The following is a 15,465-nucleotide window of genomic DNA, read 5'->3' as shown; positions in this document are numbered from 1 at the left end:
TCTCGGCCTCAGGGAGATGTTTCCACGTACTAACAGGGGGTGAGTAAGGCCATGGATGTGGGTGATAATGAGAGATGTTGCATATCACTCCTGTATGTACAGTTAGCAGATTGTCATTCAAAGGTTTTTCATTTCCAGATTCCCCTCTGCTACTTTAACCCCTTCATGACCATGGGATTTTTCATTTTTCCGTGTTCGTTTTTCACTCCCCTCCTTCCCAGAGCCATAACTTTTTTATTTTTCCGTCAATTTGGCCATGTGAGGGCTTATTTTTTGCGGGACGAGTTGTACTTTTGAACGACATCATTGGTTTTAGCATGTCGTGTACTAGAAAACGGGAAAAAAATTCCAAGTGCGGTGAAATTGCAAAAAAAGTGCAATCCCACACTTGTTTTTTGTTTGGCTTTTTTGCTAGGTTCACTAAATGCTAAAACTGACCTGCCATTATGATTCTCCAGGTCAGTACGAGTTCATAGACACCAAACATGACTAGGTTATTTTTTATCTAGGTGGTGAAAAAAAATTCCAAACTTTGCTAAAAAAAAAAAAAAAAAAAAAAATTGCGCCATTTTCCGATACTCGTAGCGTCTCCATTTTTCGTGATCTGGGGTTGGTTGAGGGCTTATTTTTTGCGTGCCAAGATGACGTTTTTAATGATAGCATTTTGGTGCAGATACGTTCTTTTGATCGCCCGTTATTGCATTTTAATGCAATGTCGCGGCGACCTAAAAAACGTAATTCTGGCGTTTCGAATTTTTTTTCTCGCTACGCCGTTTAGCGATCAGGTTATTGCTTTTTTTTAGTTGATAGATCGGGCGATTCTGAGCGCGGCGATACCAAATATGCGTAGATTTGATTTTTTTTTTATTGATTTATTTTGATTGGGGCGAAAGGGGGGTGATTTAAACTTTTATATTTTTTTTATTTTTTTTCACATTTTTTTTTACTTTTTTTTTTTTTACTTTTGCCATGCTTCAATAGCCTCCATAGGAGGCTAGAAGCAGGCACAACTCGATCGCCTCTGCTACATAGCAGCGATCTGCTGATCGCTGCTATGTAGCAGAAATGGAGGTGTGATGTGAGTGCCGACCACAGGGTGGCGCTCACAGCCACCGCTCATCAGTAACCATAGAGGTCTCAAGGACCTCTATGGTTACAATGGAGACGCATCGCCGACCCCCGATCATGTGACGGGGGTCGGCGATGCCGTCATTTCCGGCCGCCCGGCCGGATGCGGTAGTTAAATGCCGCTGTCTGCGATTGACAGCGGCATTTAACTAGTTAATAGGTGCGGGCAGATCGCGATTCTGCCCGCACCTATTGCGGGCACATGTCAGCTGTTCAAAACAGCTGACATGTCCCGACTTTGGTGCGGGCTCACCGCGGAGCCCGGCATCAAAGCAGGGGATCTGACCTCGGACGTACTATCCCGTCCGAGGTCAGAAAGGGGTTAAATGTACAAATATTTTAATATTTCAAAACAGACATAGCTACAAAAGCCAACAATGATAATTAAATAAAATAATAATCACCTACCGCATAACAACTAAGGAGCCTATGCTAAAACTTACAGACGTACTAACACAAGTCCCAGTCCAGATGATATTGCTGTAATCTGCCTGTCAGTTTGATCACAAGAAAAGGAGGAGGAGGAGGTATTTAAAGGGGTTCTTCAGGACTTCAACAAGCTACCATCAAAATATGTATCAATAAGTAAAAAACAAAATAAAAACAAATTAACATTACAGGCTGGGAGTGCCGCCACTGTTTTCATTCCCGCTAGTCTATCTTTATTACCCTACAGCAATGACATCACGTCCATCCACTTGGCCACTGTAACCAATCAAATGGTCTCAGCAGTGACGTTAGCATGTACAGCTCAAGAATGCCGATTAGCTGTGGTGGTCATGTGGATGTATATGGCGTCTTTGTAGCAGGAAATCATAAAAATCTGAGACCGGTGGGGACCACAGAAGGATTTAACAGGCAGTTAAACAGGGGGTGCATTTTTATTTTCGAACATTTTTTTGCTTTTAAGTTCTTTTTTTTCGAATTCCTAGATGTGATCCCTTTAATTAGTAAAGATGTGCCTTAGAAAAAGATTTCTTTAACTAAACAAGTAAAACATCTGTATTTCACAATAAACCATACACACTGTGCCTGAAACAAAGAACAAAATCTATAAAAAAAAAAAAAAAAGTTAACAGTTAAAAATTTGTGGCTATAAAAATTGCATGACTAATTCCTTATCTCATTAAAAAAAGAATCTGGTGTAAACTGATGTGAATCAGAAGGGGGGGATCTCACGACGTAAACGGGCAATGCCCGAAACCCCAAAAGAACAACTTGTGAAAGTCTTGTGCTATGGACCTAAACACTGGGAGACGACTTCTAAAACTTTCCTGCAAAGTGGCTGTAATAAAGGAAGTTTCCATGCAGAATACAAATCACACCATAAAAACTGCAGCAATAATAATGGAGACGCATCTTTGGTCCATAAACAATACACCCATATGGAAATATGTTGGTCTACTGCCCACTGTCCACGGCTTCAGTTCTGCGATGCCTCAAGGCACTCTCAGTGTCCGGCGTGCTTGTGGGTTGTGGATGACTGTCCTGGTCGTCTTCATCTTCTGGGTCAGATTTCTCCACCGCCGAGTCCTCCTCTGAATCCTTATCACCACTGTTAGAATTAGCGTCATCCTCACTGTCCTCTGCACTGTCCTCTGCTTGCTCGTCTTCTTCCTTACCACTGTCGTTATCTGCTTCAGTTACTTCTTCATTTTCAGCCGCATCCTTCAGTTCATCAGAAGAATCAATCTGATCTTTATCTGAAACGTCCACGTCTTCCTTGTTTGTATCTAAAGTAAATTAGAATAAATGATTTAGTGGACCATTAAATAGTTGACTGGTAGTATAGGCACTTCACTTATTAATTCAGTGGTTACATACAAAGGAGATGAAAAAGCAGACGTCCATACCCATCACTGCCATAATTAAAGCTCTATTACATCTAAATCGCAGGGTCAGGTCCACCGGCAACGTCATTAATCTGTGTCCACTAAACAAGAGCCTTAAAAACAGGCTCCTACCTGACGGCATCTCCAGCGCCTCTTGATTAGCTGGCCTGACGCCAGGCAGGTTAATCAATAGAAGAGCCATGGATGCCATCCGGTAAGAGGTGGTTCTTAAGGCTCCAGTCTAGCGGTTACAGATTACGGTCGTGGCCACTGTATCAGCACTTGCAAATCCATTCGCACCACCTCTAATAATGCAAAAGGAAGGATCAGGCAAGTTGAATTTCATTGCCTGATCTTATTCTATGGTCATCGGTAGAGGAGTCTTGCAGCAGCTAACTCCTCCTCCAATACAAGACACATGGCTGAACCAAAGTCTGGGAAATCGGGAGAAGTCGATGCCAGAAAAATGAGTGAAGTTGTATGGACACCAGAAAACTGACTCGAACACTTTAGTGATTGGACAATCGTCAATGACAGCAGTTTATTCCCCTAAAGGCTCATATATATTAGCCAAAAGTCGGCTAGAACCCAACGACTTCAGACAATTATCTGAAGTTTATGGTGGCTCCTGAAGAAGGATCCATCAGCTGATTCTTTTGTTGATTGACAAGTCAACGCCAGCATGTTCTGGAAGCGGCTCGATCATAGAGAACACGAAAGCACTTGTTCCTTGGTATGGGGGAGTTGGGAAAGATAGGTGTTGGCCCAAGATCTAATGTGGATGGGGGCCTCTATAGTAAAGGATTAAGCCATCGGGGGGGTAAAATTGGGACAATTATATACAGATTAGATGCTCTGCCATTTCCTTTGAACACGGAGGATTCGACTGACATTCACCTAATGGGTATGAGAACTTTATATCATCATGGATGGGCAACCTTTAGTGATATGCATGCACAGCAGGCTCATATCTCAGCGAGTCTGAAGAAAGCTGGTGCACACGTGCGTTTTCATCCACAAGCGCAATCACCTCTACAGTAATGTGCATGTGAATCCCCAGACAGTTTAAAGGAGGCCTTTGATGTTTATATCAACATATGGTATCTGTAGAGAAGGCATAGAAACAGGTCATTATTCTACCTCAAATAGAAGACTTATGAAGAACATACAATGTAAGCTGAATTGTCATTCATTATCTAAAAAACATACGGATAAGGATCAATGTTCTCCTCCAGCTGTCTCGGGATGATGAACAGCACTTGGCTGTAAAAGTTAGACTATTTTTTTTTCGTAAGGACTCTAAAAGGAGATCTTATATACAGAGCCGAACAAGATAATGATCAGACGAGCATTATGGAAGCCTCACCAAACAAATGCGGCTTTATCGTTTACAGAAAGAAACCAATTTGACCAGGGAGACCATCTTTTTCTAAAAAAAAGAGCTCAGAGATAGTAAATGTACAAAGCAAGTGGGAAGGTTAAAAATGGGAAAAAGAAAAGAAAACACAAACTAAAAAGATTTAAAGGGGGCATAGCTGGGTAAATTAAGTAATTGCAAGCTTTCAAGGCACCACGTGTTTGGCAGGAAGGAAGACACATGTACCCCTTTGAAAGTCAAGATAGTAATGTAAAGTTATTTATTTATCTAAGACAGAGGTCTGTCTTAAAGGACGGACATATGGTAGAAAAAGGAGCATAAAAACGTTATAATAAGAGCAAGCTTTGATCGGTTTGGATAAAATTAATCTAATTTTTACTGTAATACAATGCAGGCTATTAAAGGTAAATTGTCTAGTTTAAGAAACCCATTTAGCTAATAGCTCATTAATCTGCAGCTTATAACATTTCCTATTTACGGAAAGTCGGTTTCTAGCTATAGGAAACAGGCCATCAGTAATTCCCATAAATGTGTTTTCTGACAATCTTAACTTGTTTGTTTAGCTATTTTGTAGCCAGATCTAACATAGTTACCCAAGTTGTAGTTTCTAAGGATAAAAAGGACAATGTGTCCATCTAGTTCAGCCTATTTCCCTGTAATGTTGATCTAGAGGAAGATATACCCCACTTCGTGGGAGAAAAATAATAATTTTCCTCATTTTGGGAACATAATGCTTCCTGACTCTGCACATCACAATGAGAATGAATCCCTGGATCAGCAATCACTCTCCAGCAATCTAGTACTGACAACTAGTGATGAGCGAACCCGAACAGTAAAGCATGGGGTCCAAATCAACACCTAGTGTCCGTGCATGGATCCTAAACACAGACTTTTCCGGGAAGTCGATGTTACCGTTCAGGTTTGGCTCCCTGATCATTATCTGTTTCCCACACGGTCATCCGTGGGACAGCAGGAGAAACACCGGCGGCTCTGATTGGCAGTAAGTTAGGCTTTCATCAGCTATGAACTTCAGTGACTTTTCTCAAGGCAGCTCAGCGCTACACACTGCAGGAGGGTGATTACTAGTGATGACGAGCGAATATACTCGTTACTCGAGATTTCCTGAGCACGCTCGGGGGTCCTCCGAGTATTTTTTAGTGCTCGGAGATTTAGTTTTCCTCACTGCAGCTGAATGATTTACAGCTATTAGCCGGCTTGATTACATGTGGGGATTCCCTAGCAACCTGGCAACCCCCACATGTACTTACGCTGGCTAACAGATGTAAATCATTCAGCTGAGGTGAGAAAAACGAAATTTCCGAGCACTAAAAAATACTCGGAGGACCCCCGAGCGTGCTCGAGAAATCTCGAGTAAATAGTACATTCGCTGATCACTAGTGATTACACTCCTGTTTCAGAGTGAGCCGGCTGTCATGGATAGCGGTCGCATCACTGATGTGACCGCTATCCAAATCATACGGATCTTCGTGGGACAGATATAGATTATCTTCACATCGCACAGGCGAGTGATGTGTTTATTATTTTTCTTCTTGTGCAGGGAGCATGGGCATCGGAGGGTTAGGCATAAAGGTGAGTATTATAGTTCTTTATTATTTTCTGTCTATTACAGGTGACATGGGCTTCCGTGAATTACGCATAAAATGAGCATAACTGTGCTTTATTAATTCAAAAAGAATTTTATTCTTGCAGTCTTTTTTTTTACAATCTAACTATGGGTTTTATATAGACACCTCTCCATTACTTACCTCTGGGCTTGATGACAGCAGCCAAAAAAACAGCTGACATGAACCCCAAACCTATTACCCCAGTTGCTACCACACCATGGTAAGTGGTAAGGGCCAGGCAAAAACCCAGAATTGGAGCATCTAACAGATGCGCCATTTTTGGGGCCGCTATTTTTAGGCTGGGGGGGTGGTCTGACAATATCCATGGCCCCTTACCGGTCTGAGACTACCAGCCCCCAGTTCTCTGCCTTAGCTTGGCTAATTGTCAAAAAGCAGGGGGACTCCACGCTGGTTTTTTTAAATTTATTTATATAATTTACAAAAAAACAAAACAGCGTGGGACCCCTCTATTCTTGATAACCAGCCATGATCAAGCTGACAGCTGAGGGTTGCAGTTCGCATGTTGGTTTTGCCTGCGCTGATTATCAAAAACAGAAGAGACCCATGTCAGTTTTCTCATATCTATTTATAGCACAGGCGCCAGCTGCTGAATACTCCCATGAGTGGCGCCTGCTCTCGCTGTTACAGCAGGTGTACGCCGATTAAAGTAGTACTCACTCTCATCATCGGACGCCTGTGACTGGCGGTAACCTTTTTACTTATATTCATCTTACCACCAATCAGAGCCCGGTGTTTAGTGCGCTGTCACGCAGATGACAGCATGGCAAACAACGGATGTTCGGGCCCCCTCATTCATGTGAATGGGGTCCAGGACCATTCAGGTACCCAAATTAAACTTGTTTTTAGATGTTCCACCAGACCCGGACATCCATAGGTTCGCCCATCACTACCCAAACTTATAGTGATAATACCCTCAGGAATGACATCCAGGGTCTTTATTTTTATAATTGTTTTAGGGATTTCACCATAATAACCATTTCAGATAAAGAGATCCATAGCATCAGTGCTCTTACAGTAAAGAATCCACTTATACTTGGTGAAGAATCCTTGTATCTTCTAGAAGTCCCTATGTTATAGTTACAGTCTGGTGTACAAATAGATCACGGGAGAGGTCCTTGTACTGATCTTTGATATTCTTACTGAATGTTCATCTCAATCCCGTTTGTAGGCAGATTCAGGCGGAATCTCGGCGCTCACTGCAGAAATGCAATCTGAACAGGGTCTAAGCAACGTACAGCCACAATGTTCTCCATTTGGTGTGGTTGTCATTATCTTTTAGAAGAGGAAAATCCTAGTTCATAGATAATCTCTATTCACAATAATTTAGACGGTGCCTTCCATACTTACCAGGTCTTTCCACTTTAGACTTAGGTTTCGCTGGACAAAAGCAATCTGCTAGAAGGACCAATATCTGCATAGGAACAGAACAAAGAGCAGGAGTCAATTCTACAACTGGAAAAGTCAACCATGATAATATACTAGCTGCCATCACTTACATCCCTCTCCCAAAGAGGAGTACATTCAACATGAATACAGGAATTTGCTGGAAAAAAAGCTAAAGAGTCAAAAGACAACCATGTCCTTTTCTCTTAAGAAATAATCCTGTAAGACATGAGTAGAGCATTTCAAGATGTGAAATATTAATCAATGAGGGGTACTGCAGATCCACTCCTATTCATTTGCCATTTTTGAGGGTAAAATTGCAGGGCCCTGGTTGTCACAGTGGCATTGCTTTCCTCACGGAGAGAGTGATGTCATGCTTGGAAGCGATGAAGGATCTCTTCTATCAGGTAAACATAATGCACACAACATGTCCACACTTCAGGCCAGAAGGGGGAGCTGTGAACCCAAATTAAGGGGAACTTCCCTATATGCTGGTCTGGAGGGAAAGGAAATCAGGCAGTCTGTCAGAGGACAGGGGAGAGAGCACTCAGACATTGAGTGTCGGAAGGATTGAAGGGGTCATGTAGCCAGAGTTACTATAGCTCCTGGAGAAAGAGAGAGAATATGAAAGGAAGAATATTGTATAGTGAGCGTGAAGGAGAGTGAAGCACAGGAGAGTGACATTTGGGGAGGACAGCGGCGATTGAGCTATCTCCCTGTGAAGCGCAGATTACTGGTAGCCGGAAGACCAAGGTTGTGAGGGACACAGACTTACAGCAGAAACCGGCAGGACAGCTGGATTACACATCACCTGTCTGCCCTAATACCCAGGAGACACAGTGACACATAGAGCCTGGGTCGTGATAGAGACCCTGTAAAAAGGCTCGAGCCACTTGTCATACGGGTTTGTATCCTAACTTTCATGGAGGACAGAGAGAACTGTGAGGACCTTGCCAGAAGCCATAAGCAGTAAGGGACTACAACACAACCATGCTATGAGGAAGGCTTTTAACTCCACCTGGTAAGGGGGACTCTGAATTCACTTCCAAGCCGGCCAGACCCTGCCTGTACCTGTGATCTGGTGCCCTGGACTGTGGCTGCCTGAAGTCTTCAGTAAACCAGGTAAAGAAACTGTAAACCTGGGTCCTCCGTTCTTTACCACTCACCATCCTCAGGGAACCCTGGGGACATAACTTCCCACAGGTGAAGTGATCATCTCAGCTGCCTTAACATCACCCCAGAGGACCCTTTTAAGCAGTGTCGGCTCCCACTGACCGAATACCACATGTGGCGTCATGAACACAAACTTTATTCAAAACCCCTTTTAGGACATACCCTTTAACATGGGCACCCAGGTCCACGGACTGGGTCGCTGCATCCGTGACATCCCCCTCTGAGTAGCTGACCCGGTACTGACTACCCCACGGCCCTGGTGGGCGACTCATATACAGTAGGAGACATACCTGGATGTATACCTGGAAGTCCACATAGGTCCCATAAATTATGTAGCATATGCTGGGCCAGTATGCATTACATCAGAGGTGTCAAACTGCAATCCTCAAGGGCTGAAAACAGGTCATGTTTTCAGGATTTCCTTGTACTGCACAGGTGATAATTTAATCACCTACACACATCATGATTACAGCACCTTGTGCAAAGCTAAGGAAATCTTGAAAACACGCATGGTTTGCGGCCCTCGAGGAATGCAGTTTGACACCCCTGCATTACATAGTAAAGCATTTTTTAACACTTTTCTATTAAGAAGTGCAGATAAATAAAGTGTGCCATGTGCTTTTTAATATTAATATTACCTTGTTTTTATATGACATGATTTTTTTTTTTTTTAATAAAACGAGTCTAGGAGCAACATATTCTACTGTATACCTCTGCAAAGTCATGTCAGCCATCATGTTAGAATACACTCTGGTACTTACATCTAACATACTATAAAAACAAAAGTGTGAACAGTGCCTTTGCGATACCTTTCCAGGAGGAATACTAGAGGAACAGCAAAAAATGGAGTTCAAAGAAATTATGTTCCAACATTACTTTATGGGACGAGTTTACTGATTAGAAGTGCCAGGACTTCATCTGATTATCATAGCATGGGAAAGAATATGAGCCATTAGACTTTGGTAAAAAGAAAACTGAGATTTCAGTCTATTTCTCATTTTTCTTAAACCCAACTTTGTCACTTCTAGAAAAAAGCTATTTACCTGCAGAGATAGAAGGTTAATCTGCAGGTAAATAGTGTTTAAACTAAACCTGGCTGCTTTACTGGAAGCGCAGCTACAGGGAGAAAAATGTAGATATATTCTCCCTGCAGCCGCTCGCTTCTAGTCATCGGAGTGGTAGAAGGATCTGTTGCTTACAATCAATGTTCAGTTTACAATGATCGCACATTAAGCGACAGCCTTCACTGTAAACAGTATATATACAGCACTGTGCAAAAGTTGTAGACCGGTGTGGAAAAAAATGCTGCAAAGTAAAAATGCTTTAAAAATATAGTAATGTTAATTGTTAAAAAAAATGGAACTAACTACAAAGTTTTAGATGTCGAGTTCCCGCCACTGAACAGGGGGAATCTTGAACCACATCCGCTGCGGTCTCCTATTCTCCTCCAGCCGCAGTGGAGCCGGCTCAGCGGAGACGTCGGTCCCAGCACCTGGCTCAGGCAGATACTGTGCACTTGGTTACTGCTGCCCTTCCAGGTTCAGCCATTATAACCACCACTGATCAGCGGCAAGCAGGCGCTCCTGGGACTAAGTTATGCTTTTCTTCTTCTGAGCATGCCCAAGGGAAGACCTCTTATTGGAGGTCGGGGGTCACATGCTCAGGTCCTGTGGCAGCTCCTATTGGACCAATAGGAAGGTCCCGGAGAGCTACAGCTATAAAAGGTTTGCATGGCCATGCGCTAGTATAAACCTGTTATCGTGTGTGTGTGGATGTATGCCTGTTCTGGTGATTGCTCCTTAATCATTCCCATTTTTAGTGTTGTTGAATGCTCGCGAATGTTGGAGCTGCCTAGCACCTGACCGTCTATCCAAGAACAAGAGCACGATTCTTACTGCGTTAGACCAGCAGCGCCCGCCAGCGCGGCACCATGCGCAAATAGTGCGCTTTCCTGGCCCTACTCAGGGTGGTTAGTGGTGTCCGTCAGAGCGGCGCTGTATGCATCTCGTGCGGTAAATGGATTTAGTTTTCCCCTGGCACCGCAGTAGTGGCGCCGAGCACTAGTGGTCTAGAGCAGGGGTCCCCAACTCCAGTCCTCAAGGCCCACCAACAGGTCATGTTTTCAGGATTTCCTTTGCATTGCACAGGTGATGCAATTATTACCTGGGCAAGACTAAGGAAATCCTGAAAACATGACCTGTTGGTGGGCCTTGAGGACTGGAGTTGGGGACCCCTGGTCTAGAGGGACTCTTCCCCCACTCCTTGGGCCAGAGTTCTGTGATCTCGTACTAGTGCTCACTTTGCGGTTCAGTGACCCTGTGAAGCAACAGGGTTAGTCTCCTTTTTCATACCGGGTGAAGCTAACCCGTGTGTGATCACATTATACCGCCATATAGTGTCCGCCATTACCGAGCAGCAGGAGTTTTTCTGCACGGTGGACCCGGAGTTGCGAACACACCTGATACCTTTCATATTATTCTTAGGTGCGTTCCGCTAGCCCTAACACAAAGCCCTAAATTAAATCTATATTTGGTGTGATCCCCCTCTGCCTTTAAAACAGCAGCACATCTAATAATAATAATAATAATTTATATATCTAGGATTATAGTCAGGTGTATAAATAACCAATTAACATGTGATAATAATCGTTTTCATATGATATATAGATTGAAGCACATTCATGAGACAGAAACAGCTGTGCAAGGGGCTTAAAACTGGATAAGCAACAGTCAAGCTATGCTATAAGGGTGAGGTTGACGTTGAGGATGACCGCTTTATGTCATATATACGGTGTCTTGTGAAAGTATTCGGCTCCCTGGAACTTTTCAATCTTTTCCCACATATCATGCTTCAAACATAAAGATACCAAATGTAAATTTTTGGTGAAGAATCAACAACAAGTGGAACACAATTGTAAAGTTCAACGAAATTTATTGGTTATTTTTAATTTTTGTGGAAAATAAACTGAAAAGTGGGGCGTGCAATATTATTCGTCCCCTTTACTTTCAGTGCAGCAAACTCACTCCAGAAGTTCATTGTGGATCTCTGAATGATCCAACCTATATCTATAATATAACGCTGGGAGCGTCACTCTGTCCGAAGCCTCTATAGACTGCGCAAGCGACGCTCCCGGGAGATCGCGGTATGCGTAAGCACTGAACGCATACCGCAATCTCCACCGGAGAGTCAGGGACCGCCAGGAGGGAGGGTAAGTATACTCACCTTTCCCGGTTCCAGCGCTGCTTGCGGCTCCGTCTCCCGGCTCCGGAGGGCGCGGACTGCGCAGGCGCCGATTCCTGCTGCCGGAATCGGCGCCTGCGCAGTCCCCGCTTTCCTGCGGCATTTTCTTGAAGACATACCTGCAGTGGAGCCGGACGATAGGGGAGTATGGTATTTTTTATATGGCAGCAGCATTCGGGGGCATACACACTGGAGCGGGGGGCATATAATACAATGGTGGCGCAGGATGGGAGCAGCACATGACAGAACGGGCGCAGGATGGCAGCAGCACATGACAGAACGGGCGCAGGATGGCCACAGCACATGACAGAACGGGCGCAGGATGGCAGCAGCACATGACAGAACGGGCGCAGGATGGCAGCAGCACATGACAGAACGAGCGCAGGATGGCAGCAGCACATGACAAAACGGGCGCAGGATGGCAGCAGCACATGACAGAACGGGCGCAGGATGGCAGCAGCACATGACAGAACGGGCGCAGGATGGCAGCAGCACATGACAGAACGGGCGCAGGATGGGAGCAGCACATGACAGAACGGGCGCAGGATGGGAGCAGCACATGACAGAACGGGCGCAGGATGGGAGCAGCACATGACAGAACGGGCGCAGGATGGCAGCAGCACATGACAGAACGGGCGCAGGATGGCAGCAGCACATGACAGAACGGGCGCAGGATGGCAGCAGCACATGACAGAACGGGCGCAGGATGGGAGCAGCACATGACAGAACGGGCGCAGGATGGGAGCAGCACATGACAGAACGGGCGCAGGATGGGAGCAGCAAATGACAGAACGGGGGCGCAGGATGGGAGCAGCAAATGACAGAACGGGCGCAGGATGGGAGCAGCAAATGACAAGATGGGAGCAGCAAATGACAGAATGGAGGCGCAGGATGGGAGCAGCACATGACAGAACGGAGGCGCAGGATGGGAGCAGCACATGACAGGATGGAGCAGCACATGACAGGATGGGGACGCAGGATGGAGCAGCACATACCAGGATGGAGACCATATACCAATATAAATGCTCGCCACCCGGGCGTAGAACGGGTTCAATAGCTAGTATATATATAATTGTCTAAGGTGTACTTCCCTCTTTCTGTCGGCAACTTCCGTAACGGAAATCCCGCGTCGCTGATTGGTCTCGCCAGCTGCCTGTCATGGCTGCCGCGACCAATCAGCGACGGGCAGTCCGATTAGTCCCTCCCCTATTCCCTGCAGTCAGTGCGTGGCACTCGCTCCGTACTCCCCTCCAGTCACCGCTTACACAGGGTTAAGGCCAGCGGTAACAGGCCGCGGGTACCGCACTTCGTTACTGCTGCTTTTAACCCTGTGTGTCCCCAACTTTTTTACTATTGATGCTGCCTATGCAGCATCAATAGTAAAAAGATGTCATGTTAAAAATAATTTAAAAAACCTGCTATTCTCACCTTCCGTTGTCCGCTCGCGCCGGCCGCCATCTTCCGTTCCCAGAGATGCACTGCGAATAGTATAAACTATTTTTTATTTAATTTTTATTTTTATTTTTTTAAACAGGAATATGGTGCCCACACTGCTAAATACTGCGTGGGCTGTGTTATATACCGCGTGGCTGCTATATAGTACGTGGGCTGTGCTATATAGTACGTGGGCTGTGCTATATAGTACGTGGGCTGTGCTATATAGTACGTGGGCTGTGCTATATAGTACGTGGGCTGTGCTATATAGTACGTGGGCTGTGCTATATAGTACGTGGGCTGTGCTATATAGTACGTGGGCTGTGCTATATAGTACGTGGGCTGTGCTATATAGTACGTGGGCTGTGCTATATAGTACGTGGGCTGTGCTATATAGTACGTGGGCTGTGCTATATAGTACGTGGGCTGTGCTATATAGTACGTGGGCTGTGCTATATAGTACGTGGGCTGTGCTATATAGTACGTGGGCTGTGCTATATAGTACGTGGGCTGTGCTATATAGTACGTGGGCTGTGCTATATAGTACGTGGGCTGTGCTATATAGTACGTGGGCTGTGCTATATAGTACGTGGGCTGTGCTATATAGTACGTGGGCTGTGCTATATAGTACGTGGGCTGTGCTATATAGTACGTGGGCTGTGCTATATAGTACGTGGGCTGTGCTATATAGTACGTGGGCTGTGCTATATAGTGCGTGGGCTGTGCTATATAGTGCGTGGGCTGTGCTATATAGTGCGTGGGCTGTGCTATATAGTGCGTGGGCTGTGCTATATAGTGCGTGGGCTGTGTTATATAGTGCGTGGCTGTTATATACTGTGTGGGTTGTGTTATATACTGCGTGGCCTGTATTAACGCATCGGGTATTCTACAATATGTATGTATGTATATAGCAGACACATAGTATATAGCACAGGCCACGTAGTATTTGCTATATACTATGTGGCCTCTGCTATATACTATGTGGCTGCTATATACATGCATATTGTAGAATACCCGATGCGTTAGAATCGGGCCACCATCTAGTGTTGTCCTAAATGCCTAATGATAAATATAATCCAGCTGTGTGTAATCAAGTCTCCGTATAAATGCTCCTGCTCTGTGATAGTCTCAGGGTTCTGTTTGAAGCACAGAGAGCATCATGAAGACCAAGGAACACAGCAGGCAGGTCCGTGATACTGTTGTGGAGAAGTTTAAAGCTGGATTTGGATACAAAATGATTTCCAAAAGTTTAAACATCCCAAGGAGCACTGTGCAAGCGATCATATTGAAATGGAAGGAGTATCACACCACTGCAAATCTACCAAGACCCGGCCGTCCCTCTAAACTTTGCAGCCAAGAGGCCCATGATCTCTCTGGATGAACTGCAGAGATCTACAGCTGAGGTGGGACAGTCTGTCCATAGGACAACAATCAGTTGTACACTGCACAAACCTGGCCTTTATGGAAGAGTGGCAAGAAGAAATCCATTTATCAAAGATATCCATAAAAAGTGTTGTTTAAAGTTTGCAACAAGCCACATGGGAGACACAACAAACATGTGGAAGAAGGTGCTCTGGTCAGATGAAACCAAAATCGAACTTTTGGCAACAATGCCAAACGAAATGTTTGGCGTAAAGGCAACACAACTCATCACCCTGAACACACCATCCCCACTGTCAAACATGATGGTGACAGCATCATGGTTTGGACCTGCTTTTCTTCAGCAGGGACAGGGAAGATGGTTAAAATTGATGGGAAGATGGATGGAGCCAAATACAGGACCATTCTTGAAGAAAACCTATTGGAGTCTGCAAAAGACTTGAGACTGGGACGGAGATTTGTCTTCCAACAAGACAATGATCCCAAACATAAAGCAAAATCTACAATGGAATGGTTCACAAATAAACGTATCCGAATGGCCAAAAAAGTCCAGACCTCAATTCAATCGAGAATCTGTGGATAGAGGTGAAAACTGCTGTTCACAAACGATCTCCATCAAACCTCACTGAGCTCGAGCTGTTTGCCAAGGAAGAATGGGCAAGAATTTCAGTCTCTCGATGTAAGAAACTGATAGAGACATACCCCAAGTGACTTGCAGCTGTAATCGCAGAAAAAGGTGGCGCAACAAAGTATTAAGTTAAGGGGCCGAATAATATTGCACGCCCCACTTTTTAGTTTTTGAATTTCCACAAAAATTTTAAATAACCAATACATTTCGTTCAACTTCACAATTGTGTTCCACTTGTTGTTG

At 44.7% G+C, this 15,465-nt stretch overlaps 1 protein-coding gene across 1 annotated transcript in view; it reads right to left on the bottom strand.

Annotated features, from left to right (window-relative positions):
• Positions 1-1,450: 1,450 nt before the first annotated feature.
• TMX4 (thioredoxin related transmembrane protein 4) overlaps positions 1,451-15,465 on the bottom strand; it is a 90,078-nt gene continuing 76,063 nt past the window's right edge. Inside the window, exons 7-8 of the mRNA XM_069768816.1 lie at positions 7,332-7,395; positions 1,451-2,861 (exon numbers count right to left, since the gene is read on the bottom strand). Of these exons, the coding sequence (XP_069624917.1) occupies positions 2,530-2,861; positions 7,332-7,395 (396 nt within the window). The 3' untranslated portion in view covers positions 1,451-2,529. The remainder of the gene's footprint in view (positions 2,862-7,331; positions 7,396-15,465) is intronic.

The sequence above is a fragment of the Ranitomeya imitator genome, chromosome 5, assembly GCF_032444005.1.
Source record: "Ranitomeya imitator isolate aRanImi1 chromosome 5, aRanImi1.pri, whole genome shotgun sequence".
Taxonomy (NCBI): domain Eukaryota; kingdom Metazoa; phylum Chordata; class Amphibia; order Anura; family Dendrobatidae; genus Ranitomeya; species Ranitomeya imitator.
Note: the sequence above shows the minus strand (reverse complement) of the source record. Positions and strands in the feature narration are given on the sequence as shown.